Source organism: Dromaius novaehollandiae, chromosome 2 (genome assembly GCF_036370855.1).
Source record: "Dromaius novaehollandiae isolate bDroNov1 chromosome 2, bDroNov1.hap1, whole genome shotgun sequence".
Classification (NCBI taxonomy): domain Eukaryota; kingdom Metazoa; phylum Chordata; class Aves; order Casuariiformes; family Dromaiidae; genus Dromaius; species Dromaius novaehollandiae.
This window is the reverse complement of record NC_088099.1, coordinates 15,736,936-15,749,743: the sequence shown is the minus strand read 5'-3', so window position 1 is coordinate 15,749,743 and position 12,808 is coordinate 15,736,936. Positions and strand designations below refer to the sequence as shown.

Genomic DNA, 12,808 nt, shown 5'->3' with positions numbered 1-12,808 from the left:
AACATGAAGAGACTTCACTATGCAAGACCTCTCAGACAAAACCCATTGCGAAAGTCAGGAGGTACTTGACCTAAAATCCCTGTACCATCTAATGAAGATCTTAAACATCAGAGCTTAAAATGGATTGGAATAGAAGACGCTAATGTCATTTTTATACTGGGTGAAGAAAGCTTTCAAACATAGACAACATTTTTGAGGTTTTGGCTCAAAAATATCCAAAAGCAGAGAGATGAAGAGAGGATTTATCAAAAACCATTGCAGAAAAATTGATTTGTCTAGGCTACAGAGCTGGTTAATAAGATGCGTCCCTGTACTACCCACCTTATCAGAAAATAGTGAAGATAATTTTATTCTTTTATAATGCAATAAAAATGAACTGCAAGAAATGCTTCAACTAGCATTTCATTTGAAACAGTCTCAGTAGTTGTTGCTCACTGTTAAGTCTCATTCTCTCTGCAAACCTGCAAAGGCATTTTCCTTTAAAGCCTGTATTTGAGGGATGACTTCTCCCCAGTTACCCATTCAGAGGCTGGGCATATATAGAGAAAACTTCCCACTGCCTAGCATCTGGGGAGATGGGATATCCTAAACAATGGTAAAGCCATGATACCCATAACCCATAAAGCACGGACACTGTAAGACGCACTAGGGAATACAGCACAGAGACACAGCACAGAGACACTTGACTACACAGAACAGTGTAGTCGGTGTCAGTGCTCATTAACTGCATCTCAGGCTTGTTCCTCCAGATTTAGGCTGGCTTTTGAGTACCAAGTGGTATATCTATAACGCTTCTAGCTCTGAGAATGCAGAGCAAAGACAGTAGAGGTGCCTCTTCAACGAGGTTCACCAGTTTTGGAGCAGTACTGCAAAAAGTGGCTATCTGCTGGTTCCGGTTTCAAAGTGGATCACATCTACGAAATGCTATGGTTAAACCAATGAACTTTGGCTGAAACCAATTTTACTTCGCAAAGAGCTACCATGGGTATATCTGCATCCATGTTTCTGCAACCCATAAACATACTTCCAAGCAAAATCATTGTGACCATGTGTAGGAACTTCCTGTGGCCAAGTGAAATTGTTCTGCAGGTTAAATTCACAAGGCTTTGGCTTTGTAAAATGCCACTGGAGCCTATACTCAAATTTCTCTTTCAAACATCTAAATGACAATCTTTAAGGTAACATCCTATTTCATAAAAAGAAGAAAGATTCTCTTAAATAAAAGTTTACTCTTACAGACTGTGAGGTAGAACCACACAAGGAATGGGGTTCAAATAGCTGCAGACATCTATTTTAGAACTGGGCACCTCTGTTTCCCTCCACAGTCAAAGGAGACTAGTTAGTACAGTTAGTCCAGGGCACACTCTGCCTTACCCTGAAATAGGATGTAAAATAGGTGAGACAAACTCATCCTAAAGGTGTCCATTCCTCCCCACAGGTGAAAAACAGGGTTGTCTTGAGTGATTAGCTTAGTTGCAGAATCAAAAGTTTGTTGATATTAATACCATCCATGGTGTCAGCTTTGAATCAGCTGTTGCTCAGTGATTGCCAAAGAAGTCCCAGTTCTAATTCCAGTTGTGAACACTGCTGTACGCAGAGATGAATCAAATCTAGCCATCAGGAATAATGCTTTAATGGTTGATCAAAGTTTGCTTTGAGAAGCCTAGTCCCCCAGCTTGTATGCATAATTTCTAATGCTAATAGAAGAGTTTAAATTGCTGTCTTTGTATATCCCTTTACTGTGTGCATGGAAGTAGTAGTACAAAGATTTTATATTCACATGTTATTTATATACACTATTTTTCGCTTTTGTTTTTAACCGACCTCCACTCCCTAACTCCCTTCCCATTTCTGCAATCGCTTTCAGTTTCTGTAAATCCAGAATTGCTGACAGCTAATTAATTATCTAAATCCATAATGGAGGAAAGGAATATAGACCTGGAATGCAGCACAACTTCACATCTATTTCCAATCCCAAATATAGCTCTGTCTCCAAATATCAATATTACAGTGTTTCAAAGTTTTCATCTAAAATTGAACATTATTCAGAATCTAGGAATAGAATAAAATAATATACATTTTAACTGATTTCTTAGGCCCTGTGTTGATTGTTAGATTTTTGGACTACACAAGATTACCTTGAAATTCATAAACACTTAATCCATCTGACATAGCCCAAGTTCTCTGCTACAAAACCTCTGTAGAAAAGTTTTTCTTAGTATACACTGGATTGTTACCCTAAATACTTCATCTGCCTCTAAAATGACCCCACAACAGCATTTCGGAAGCTGGAGCTCATCTTAATTACACAATGCATTTAAGATTAACAACAAGAGGTGGATGTGAGAAGGAACAAATTTGATCTTTTGAAAGCTATCAAGTATAGCAATAAATTAATGGAGAGTTATTCCTTATCCACTCCTTTATTTCTACATCATTCTTCATTTCTTTTCAGAGCATGAGAGAGTAAACAAAATACCGAGAACTAAGAAACAAGACTATTCAACTAGCAGCCATCTGTCACCATTTCATCCCCCTCAAAAGCACACATCAGCACACCAAAACTTTAAAGCAACTTTTTACCAGTAGTCAGCAAAAGACATGGTCTATCCCCCAAAACATCTCCCCATCTGAAAAAAGAGTATGTAAGTTTACACGTCGCAAATGCAATAAAAAGGGGAGTAAGCAGATCCCCTATAGATTAAGAACAAAAACAAGAGACAATGCTCTCACAGAAGTCAAAATGTATTCTTCATTAGACTGAACTTTAAGTTTAATATCTTACAGCCTCGGGCTAGTGGTTAGAAATATAATCCACATGCTTCTTTGGTTTTGCCTTGGGGTTTCTTTGTTTTTTTTAGCTGTTGCATTGAAGACTGTTGTCCAGGCCGCAGGGCAGCAGTGCAGCCAGCAAGGCACGGAGCCACCAGCATTAGATGGTTCTTCGCTAGCCCTACAACCTCCTTTAAACAGAATTGATTTTCCTACCTGAGGAGGCTAACCACGGAGCATTATTAATGATTAGGTAATGGCCATGTTTGTAACAAGAATGCAGTCCCTCTTTCCTAAGTGCTTTTTTGTTTTCTGTCTGCAAAAGAGATTTCCTATCAAATAAGATCATCTCAATTAGGACTGAGTGAATAATTAAGTACCTTTGACAAATTCTGCATCCTCTCTTGTTGGCAAATTGTCTCTGAGTAATTTATGTCAGTACTCCACTGCCCACAGAGATTAATGCTACTGCCTCAAAGCAAAGCAACATGCAACCTGGAGACCAGTTACTTTTGCGGACTGGTGATTCTGGATACTAAGGATGCCTTGAAGCACAGTGTTTATCACATTTCAGAATAAGTAACTATAAATGCTACTCCAAGTTTTCAGAAATGACATGCTAGGACTATCTGTTACACCTGACCCCAAAGTGTGATGTGTACACATGCCTCCCTGAAGAAAAAATTACACAGGATGGTTGTCTGTACCATGAAAAACATTTTCTACTCATTTCAAATTCATATCCTTTTATCTTTCATTGTGTTACATCTTGTTTGCTTACAATGAAATAACATGAAATAGAGGAGTAATCAAGAAATTATCTATAGAAGGCGTTATTACACTTTTTGCTACGAGTGAGATGACAAAGTGTTTCAGTAAACAAATAGCTTTATCAAAATAGGATTAAACCCGTGGCATGAGAATACAATGAATTTTGCCCAGCTACTCTGTGTTTGGTAAAAAGGTTTAAAATTTTTATGTACTTAAAAATACAGTCCCCTTACAGAAAAAATACCTCTCATTTAAAGAAAGGTTTTAAAAAAAAAAAAGCACAAAATAAAACAACCACAATACACATGCATATGTAAACATTCGTGGAATACATCTGTGATTTCCATAATAGTTTCTTATTCAAGTGATCATTAAATCTATTTAACATGTCAAATTCAGACTAATATCCAGCCTGACTTCTTAAAACATTCCAATTGAATACTTCATGTCTTAATAATCTTTATTATCTCTCCTGTACTCTGTTCTGCAGCTATGATCTCAAATACCACCATATTAATTCATACTGTATCAGGTACAATACCGTGTTTTTCTTAATTCCCATTACCCATGCTCAAAGAAAAAAGATCTCACCATATGGAATGAAATGTTGAAATGCCCAATGGTTACTAAGGTTTCCTTTAGAGCATCCAGTAAGTTCTAAAATACTTTACTTTATTGATTCCAGGGTTTTTTTAATCCTAGTAGAAGCTATAGTATTTTACTTGATGATATACTATGAAGATATAAAAGGTTAATTTAGAAACTTAAGCAGTTTAAAATCCATGTGTTTTTACCAAAGTGTTAAGATCTCAGTAAAAACACACAGTTTTTAAACTGCTCAACAATCCAAAATTAACAGCAGAACATGACACTTGGAGAAAATTCCAACTGGAGATCACTCAAGTCAGAACGGTGCTGCAGAGAAGACAGATTTAGCCTCACGGAAGAAAGAAGCACCTGGTACTGATTTTTTGATTCAATAACTCTGGCTTTAAAACAATCACATCATGATAGAGCTACAGGAATAAGTGTAGTAAGAATTCCTGAATGGCGAGAGCACCAGAAGGTGAGGAAACAGACTTTGCTATATCTTCTCAAAATATTGTGCATGAGAAACCTTTCTTATTTAGCTGCCGACAGCTGAGCGCAAGCCTCCGTTCTAGGTTCTTTTAATATTATCCAACACGGTAAAGGAAACATCGTAGAACCTGGCAAGTAAGTTGGAGTGGGAATAATGCTTATGAAATCTTTTGGGAGTCATTCCAGTTACCGTACTGGACCGGTGGACACTGAATACCCACATTTCACTTTCACGCTGCTTCCAACCAAGGTTTCTGACCAAGGAAACTTACAGTGAAAACGTGACCTGATCCAAAGCTCACTGGAGCCAGCAGGAAACCTCCCACTGATTTAAGCAAGCTTTGCCTCTAAGCCATAATCTTTCATTATAAATGTGGATGGATCTGTCTGTAGTAGCTATTTAACCTTAGAGATAATTCCATCTGACAAAGCTCCAAATGGCTGTTTTGATGAACCCATTTTTCTCTTCCTCCCTTTTTAAATGCTTCCTTAGTTCTTCAACACTTGGAAATGACAGGCTTTCCAGACACAAGGCTGGCTCACAGCTCGCCAAAGGAGACAAAGAGGTACAAACAACAGTGCCAAAACCACAGTCATTTCTGCAACAGGAATGAACTTACCTCTGCCGTTCTTTGCCAACATACTAACGTGCACTGCTCCAGCCCTTTGAACAAAGGCGCTTACAAATATTAATGAATTAATCCTCAGAGTATCCATTTGGGACTCAATAGATAAATACTTAGACCAAATCAGAGAAGTAAACTGAGGTGTCACATTTAAAACAGCAATTTTAAGGTACTTGAAATTCACACACTTATTTATGCACCAACACCTTCAACTGTTTTGCTTAGTACTGGACATTTTGAACATTCAAATTGTGAGATCCTAAGAAAAGACACATACAACAAGTCTTTACAACGTGCCTTCATGATGGATTACAGTGTAAACTGTGGTTACAAGTCGGAGCTTAGCCAGGACTGAGCACACATCCTGCAGCTCCCAGGCTGCCTCGCGGCCATGCGGCGCAGCATATGGCAGCACTCAGCGGTGAGGAGCACATGCCTCTGAACCAGACTCACTACACTTGCTTGTTACACAAGGTGTAAAAAAGTTTTTAAGGCCTACAAGTTACAGAAAATGGCTTAGCGATCATTCTGTAAAGAAAATACACAGTTGAATATCCCCAAGAAAAGTCAACTGTCCTTCTCTTGGCAGACATGGAGAACATGCATTTGAAGTCTGGGATGCTGTCAGTTTTATCTTTCCTTAACTAAATAAACCACTTTTTCCAATGCTTGCTCATTGTCTTTGAAGCATTTTATTCTTGCTGCTCCCTTTCAACTCTCTCCAACCTGTTTACAATTTAAGTCTAGCGTGACAGCAGGTCACTCAGCTTAAGTCTTCCTGCTGCTGAGTAAAATGCAGTCATTCCTCCCACCATTTTACAGCACTGTTTAAGGGAGCCCAGAACAGCATGTGTCTCTGATGGAAGCGCATAGTATGGCAACTGGCACAGGACGTGAGCTATCAGCTTGCAACCCGCTGTCATGCCCAGATCCTTCGCGCAGTACAGTGCCGCTGGCCTTTTCCAAGCGCCGCATAATGAATTCCTCTTTTTCTTTCTAGGTGTAGCGATTGCACTCACCTCATGGATTTCAGGACATTTTATCAATTTATGAAGTGAATGCTGAACTGAAACCCTGACACCCAAAGTGCTTGAAACTCCAGCTTAGCTTTTTATATTCCAGTTCACATTTAAAATACTGAACAGTCCTTAACCTAAGAGAGCCCTCAGGGACTATACTTGGTATGTCCTACTGATTTGTCAGTGAGCTACTAAAAACTACTCAGGGGGCATAGTCAGATGCACAAATTCAAAGGTAGGAAAGGCCAGGAACTTCTAATATATCAACTAATTCACAGTGAAAGTCTGCATGCTTACTCTTACTTGTGAGGAACAAACTTGCACTTACAGCAGGGTGAAACATGCATGCACGCAGATACCTATAGAACAAGTGACATGCTGTAATTTTACGTCTTTGTTCAGCCATCAGCAAGTTGCTTGCTCCTTTCCCCCTTTAGTACTTCTTTACAGCCAGCTATGCACTCACTTCATAATATTCTCATTTAGCACGTTTTTTCCTAGTTTGCTTATGAGAACAGAATATGAAAGAGATGATAAGAATCTTGCTAAAACACATCATAGAGATCACTTGAGCAATACATTACAGGAGTGCAATTTTCAGCTAGCTGTTGTTAATTTGTTAGACTCAAGTCAGTGATTTGTTGTTGTGTTTTGGCCAACGTTTTAGTCAGATGCTCACCCTCCAGCCTCTGAGAAAACCTTACGCTAGCCCCGTATCTGGTTTTCCAGAAGCTGACACAGCTACCAGAACACATCCAGCAAACAACAGTGACAGTTTCCCTGAAAGGCACGGTCAGCTTAACCAGGTCACACTGACACCAACTAGTACAATACCAAACCATGCATCAAGTGGGAAGCTGTACATACAGTACGGAAGAAAAAAAAAATTCAGCACAACATGTTTGCAAAACTGTCTGTTAAATATTTCACTAGAAATATCATTTGCCTTTACAAATAACAGGTTTAAGAAGCAAACACTTTCATTTTGTTAAGTATGTTTCCAATCACAGAATTACAGCATGCTTTAGGAGGCTGGAAGGGACCTCTGGAGGTCATTTGGTCCAACCTTTCCCTGCAAAACCAGGCCAACTTAGATCAGGCTGCCCAGGGCAATCATCAGTCACGTTCTGTTTCATCTCCAAGCTCAGAGATGCCACAACTTCTCTGGACAACCTGCTCTCCCTTTATGGTGTTTTTTTTCTCCAAATATCTCTTTGGAGTTGCCCTTATTGCAACTTCTGTTGGTTGCCTCTGACCATCGCTGCGCACATCTGGCTTCCTATTCTCTAGCCCTCCCATTAGGCAGCTGAAGAAAGAAGTAAGAGCCTCCCACTCCTTTATGCTTCTTCACTGCAAAGTGAAAAAAGTCAGTTCTCTCTCTCTCCCAATACTTTTTCCAAATAAAGTTATATGTTAAAAATGCTTTTTAACTGTAACTGCTGCAAGACAGAAATTTGTAACATATAACCAGGCCAACACCAAGAACTAAGACCACCCTGGGTTATTTAATAGACCTAAATAACTTAAAAGGAAATTCAGACAAAGAGAAGGCCGTTTTCACAATATCTCATGTGGTTGAAAAGGGATTTTATTTATGATATTTAAATGCAGTACTGTGAAACAAACAACTTGGTTCACAGACAGTGCACCCGCTGCTGAACTGTCATTGCCTGACATCCTGTCTTATCTGCCAAATTGCTTATTAGGTTTGGCAATTTTCACCTGCGCCTCGAGTTTATATTTCAGCAGGGAATAAACATCGGTCTGTTTTAACAATCTTCCGCAGCGAGCTTCCAACCTCTTCTCAGAAAGCACGCAGGCACACAAAAAATGCCTCGTGGACTGTATGCTTACAAAAAAGGTCCAGCTCTACTGATGAAATACAAAAACAAGAAGTTTTACCTTAGGTAACAGAAAAACAGTAAAAGGAGAAAGAGCTAGATAAGAAATATAAATAAACAAAGGGGTTGCATGGATGAATTGCATTTTCACAGTGCAAAACAACATAGGAGATGTGGACCAGCATGACTTTTGTTTCAGCATTTAGTTGGCAAGATTCAATTTGAGACAGCCCCCCCCCCGCCCCGAGCAAAGCCCAGGCTCTGTTTGTGCATGGGAAAAGAGGGAATCCAGATGAATATTACTTTTCCAGCTGGACCTGATCTAGCTAACCTTTCCCTTTCTGGGAGAGGAACGATGGCGTGATCTGTAAACAAACAAAAGGGGTAACATGGCAACCAGAACAAAGAGATGAAAATCTCGGCAGGCCTTTAAGCCCCAGCTAATATGCTTAGATACCGCCTCAGACCGGAGAGCACGACGCACCTCGCGAGTGCAGGTGAGCGCCGGCAGAGCGGTACAAAGCTACACTTCTGTAAGTGCTTCTGCAAACTGCTGAGGAACGGAGCCCAGCTTGCGAGCAAAAAGCACCAGAGATGTAAAACAAAATGTCTAAAATGCTATAAACCAATTTCAGATGGAATACTGTTTTTCATTTGTTAGAAGTAAAATATTCACCGCCAACCCTGCAATTAGCTAGAAAATTACAATAATTACAGCAATTTTGTATCCCATCTCCAATCCAATTAATAGATATATGACCTTGTCAACATGTAATAATCAGGATCTGCATCTACCACAAAACTGGATGGGTTTTATTTGCTGAATAGAACTTACACAGTAAGAAGATAATTATTTGAAATACTGAGAATACCATTTGTATGCTATGCTTCACTTCACAAGTTATAAAGGAAATACAATAGGGATATTATTTCCATTTTCAATGTATATTTAAATGAAATTCTTGAAATAGTTATGTTCAATACAGGACAGTATTACTGGACTGGGATTCTAAGCCTGTTGTTTGGAATGTTTAGAAACAAAATACATCTATTGTCAACACCAAAAAAACCCCAAAACATTAGATAGGGGAACACCTCTGATCTGTATTAACATATTTATGACAAATTCTCCCACATGTTTTATTTTTGCATGCTTTTACAAAAAGTATCAAAAGAGCTATAATTCTTATCAACATTGTTAAAAGTCTTCTGCATGCCTACAGACCTTATTATTGCAGGGTCTCAAAGCATTTTTGGTCACTTTAACAAGCAGTGAACAGGCTAAGAGTTGCATGTATTTCCCAGAATGACACTGAAGATAAGTGAGCTGTCCAATATATCATTGAATTTTATCTGTGCTATATGATTTTGATGCACTAAGATCAATGTCCTGAATAATATACCAGATAATCATGCTAAGGAGAAAATTTGTATGCATTTGTCTGTTCGAAATCACCCTGTGCTGAGAACCCAGGAGACAGGTTTTTGGCTTATGCATAGAAATAAGACACACACTTAGCAGTTGCATACGCTAGTGACAGCAAACCTGAAGTGTCCTGAAATTCCTGGATTCTCCTTTGTTGTCATCTGCCATTATTCCTCTCCCTAATTTAATTCTGTATCCTAAAAAAACATGGCTATAGTTTGAAAAGATATACTTTCACCTATATATAAGCTAACTTTCAAATGCTATTCCCTGCTTTACAGAAAATTCTCTGGTACAAAACCCCATAGAACTTCACAGACAGTTCTAACTTTTCCATATGTGTTTTTAACTGATTATTTAACTACATACCCTAATACAACATTTTATCCATTAAAAGAACACCTAGAGAAAAGTAATCTCTAGGGAATTAAAGAAATAATGGTTAAAATGCTATTTCTGTAGAATATCAAAGGACTTATTTATATTAATTTCTGCTAAGAAATTTCTAGGAGGAAATCACTACTAGAGAGATCTAACAAAGATTAAGGGTGAACCCTACAAAAGGGAAAAATTATTCCTAAAAAACTTTTCAAAGCTTCAATGAACAAAAGGATAGATGCTACAAATAAAGAGGGGCACAATGCTTTATCTAACATTTTTTCTTGCTTGCATGGTACTTTTAACAGCAGTAAAAACTGCATAGTAAGTAGTCGTTTAGCCCTTTTCCCCTTTTAATAAATTAAAATACTCATAGATTCTGTATGAAAAGTAACTGTAGATATATAATTCCTACTTCATGGTTTTGAAACAAATCTTCTCCACTTTCAAATAAATAAATAAGAGGATGTTCCTAGCTATGGTTTATTTTGGAAAAGAAAAAAAAATTGCAACACAGTAAATGTATGCATCACCAGGTGTTTTTACTGAGAGGTGACAAGCGTAACCTTCCAAGGTTTAGTAGAATATGCTCCTATTTTTAGTTTCTTTCTACCATTTTCTTCATCATTAAATAGAATAAAACTGGCAAACTGAAAGTCACACCATGCAGCAACTTCATTTGGACATTTTGCCATAATTTTCAGTGCAGGATAGTTTTAAACTGGGAGGACATACAGAGCTTATTGCTGCTAAAAGCAGCTTAGAACTAATCTATTAAAGTAGAGAGATTTATTTACTTGCATCCAACAAGCATTTATGCAGCTTCTCAATTTTGATCAGCTTTCAATAAGGTCAGATAATGAATCATATTCCCAGTAGCACAAATGGGTAACAGTACTTGACATCCTTGTAAATGAAGATGAAACATGTGGAGACACTGCGAACGCGTACTTACTTGCACGGAGGACTGAAGGTGTGACCTCAATCTCACTTGTTGCTTGATAAGGCTGAAAGGCCGAAGCTGTGTTGGAACCAAGCTCGCTGCCAAAAATCTCGGGACTTTGCGTGCCCGTCGAGCTGGCGCTGGTGCCGTCACCTCCATGGTGCGGATCTTGCTCATCAAACACAGCTACGAGCTGCAAATGACAAATTTAATCTACCATTAGAAAAAAAAATTGCAGCAACACCAAAGTGCTGCTGTAGATCAGCATTTCATCCCCTCTTCCCATCAAACAACAAGAAATATCTATCAGCAGAGGCTCAAATCACTGCCTGGATCAGCCCAAGGGAAGACAGCCGTTGACTGCAAAGTCCAAAGGGTGGACAGCTCTGACACTGGCGCAGAGGCCAACGCTCGGGGCCACAAGGTAGCCGGTGCCAAGCCCAGACAGGAGAAGTCGCACCTTTCCTGGCAAACCACTTCATCTTTCCCAGCAACAAAACTATCCGAGTACCAGTGCCTGTGCACTGGAAGTCATTGCCTGTGTTTTGATACCTCTACACGCATCATCATTACAAAGTCAGCTCACGAGCAACAACGCGTCTTCACGGAATAAAGCTGTACAAGAAGAAATGATGCTAATATACACCTTGAAAGCTACATGCAAAATACATGCCTTAAAGTGGTATAATCACTATGAAATATCATCTGTTAATCTGCTACCTATTAATCTATTATCTGTTATTATGATGTAAGGTGTGGACGTCTCTTGCAGAACTCCCTGAGCCATATTTTCCGAGGTACTTTTGGGTGTTTGCAATTGGCTTCTCCAAGACAAGTCTAAGAAGTCAAGCACAGTTTGAAAATTAGCTAAGTCACTAATTTAATAGAACAAGATTTACTAAACTTGTTTCACCAATGAAAGGGAAATAGGAAAAACATGATGGTATTTTTCTGTAAATCTTAGATATTTTTCCACTGTAAGTGAATGCTTTTGAAACTTAAATAAACCTTTCTCAATTTATCTTTGGTGAACTACTGAAAGAGAAAAGGCAAGGTCTTACATACATTTAATTTTAAAACTTAATTTTCAAGATGGGGGGGGGAAAAAGTCTTATGGTTAACAACATTCTGCAGCCTATAAATTAATCTATAATGTAATATTTGAAAGACATTTCCAAGAAAGCATTACATTCTTCTGTCCAAATTGGTAGGGTAAATGGAGCAAATCAACTTAAACCCATGCTGATCTCTGCAAATTGTTTATTTTGTTATAACAACACTTGAAGCTTCCTATAACCTAAAAGAATCAGAGAGAACATTTTCTATATTTTTTCTGGTTTGCCTTTTTTGGGGGGTGAGTTTGACGTCTCATCATCCTGATTTTAACATTAGTCCCATATCTGACTTGCACAAACGTAAGTAAAAATTAAAAATTGCAACTGCAAACCCAAGTGGAAATGGTTTGGGAACTCAGTTTTTGGAAATACCTTCAGACACGGACTTTTTTTTTTTAATGACTAGTTTTGAAATTGGGGGAGAGAAGTAAACTTCTGCCAGTAACTCTGTATTTAATGCAGTTTAGTCTCTGGCACGTGTGAAAAAGAAAGACTGAACTGACTGTGGGTAAAAAGTAAGTGCTCTCTGCAGTACTAGTGGAAAGGCAGGTAACAGGAGAACCTGGGCGGCAGCATCAGCCAACTAGAATATGTTTTTAATACACAATTCATTATTTCACACTTGAGAAACCTACATACCGGATAGCAACAGAAGAGATGTGACAACATCTAAAACATCAATACTTCAAGAGTATAAGGAAGTTCATTTTCTAACATATTGAGAAATACCAATACTTACATAAATTGAAGCATATTTCTCAAAGGAAGCACACTTTACACTCACAACACTCAGTTCTATTAGATGGTTTATAACAAGCTAATTACCAATCCCCACCA

The 12,808-nt window shown here is 38.4% G+C and overlaps 1 protein-coding gene across 12 annotated transcripts in view; it reads right to left on the bottom strand.

The window, feature by feature from the left end:
- PARD3 (par-3 family cell polarity regulator) overlaps positions 1-12,808 on the bottom strand; it is a 465,794-nt gene that overhangs the window by 293,605 nt on the left and 159,381 nt on the right. For all 12 annotated transcript variants that reach the window (XM_064505791.1, XM_064505797.1, XM_064505794.1 and 9 more), the window contains exon 3: positions 10,869-11,049. In XM_064505791.1, the coding sequence (XP_064361861.1) occupies positions 10,869-11,049 (181 nt within the window). The remainder of the gene's footprint in view (positions 1-10,868; positions 11,050-12,808) is intronic.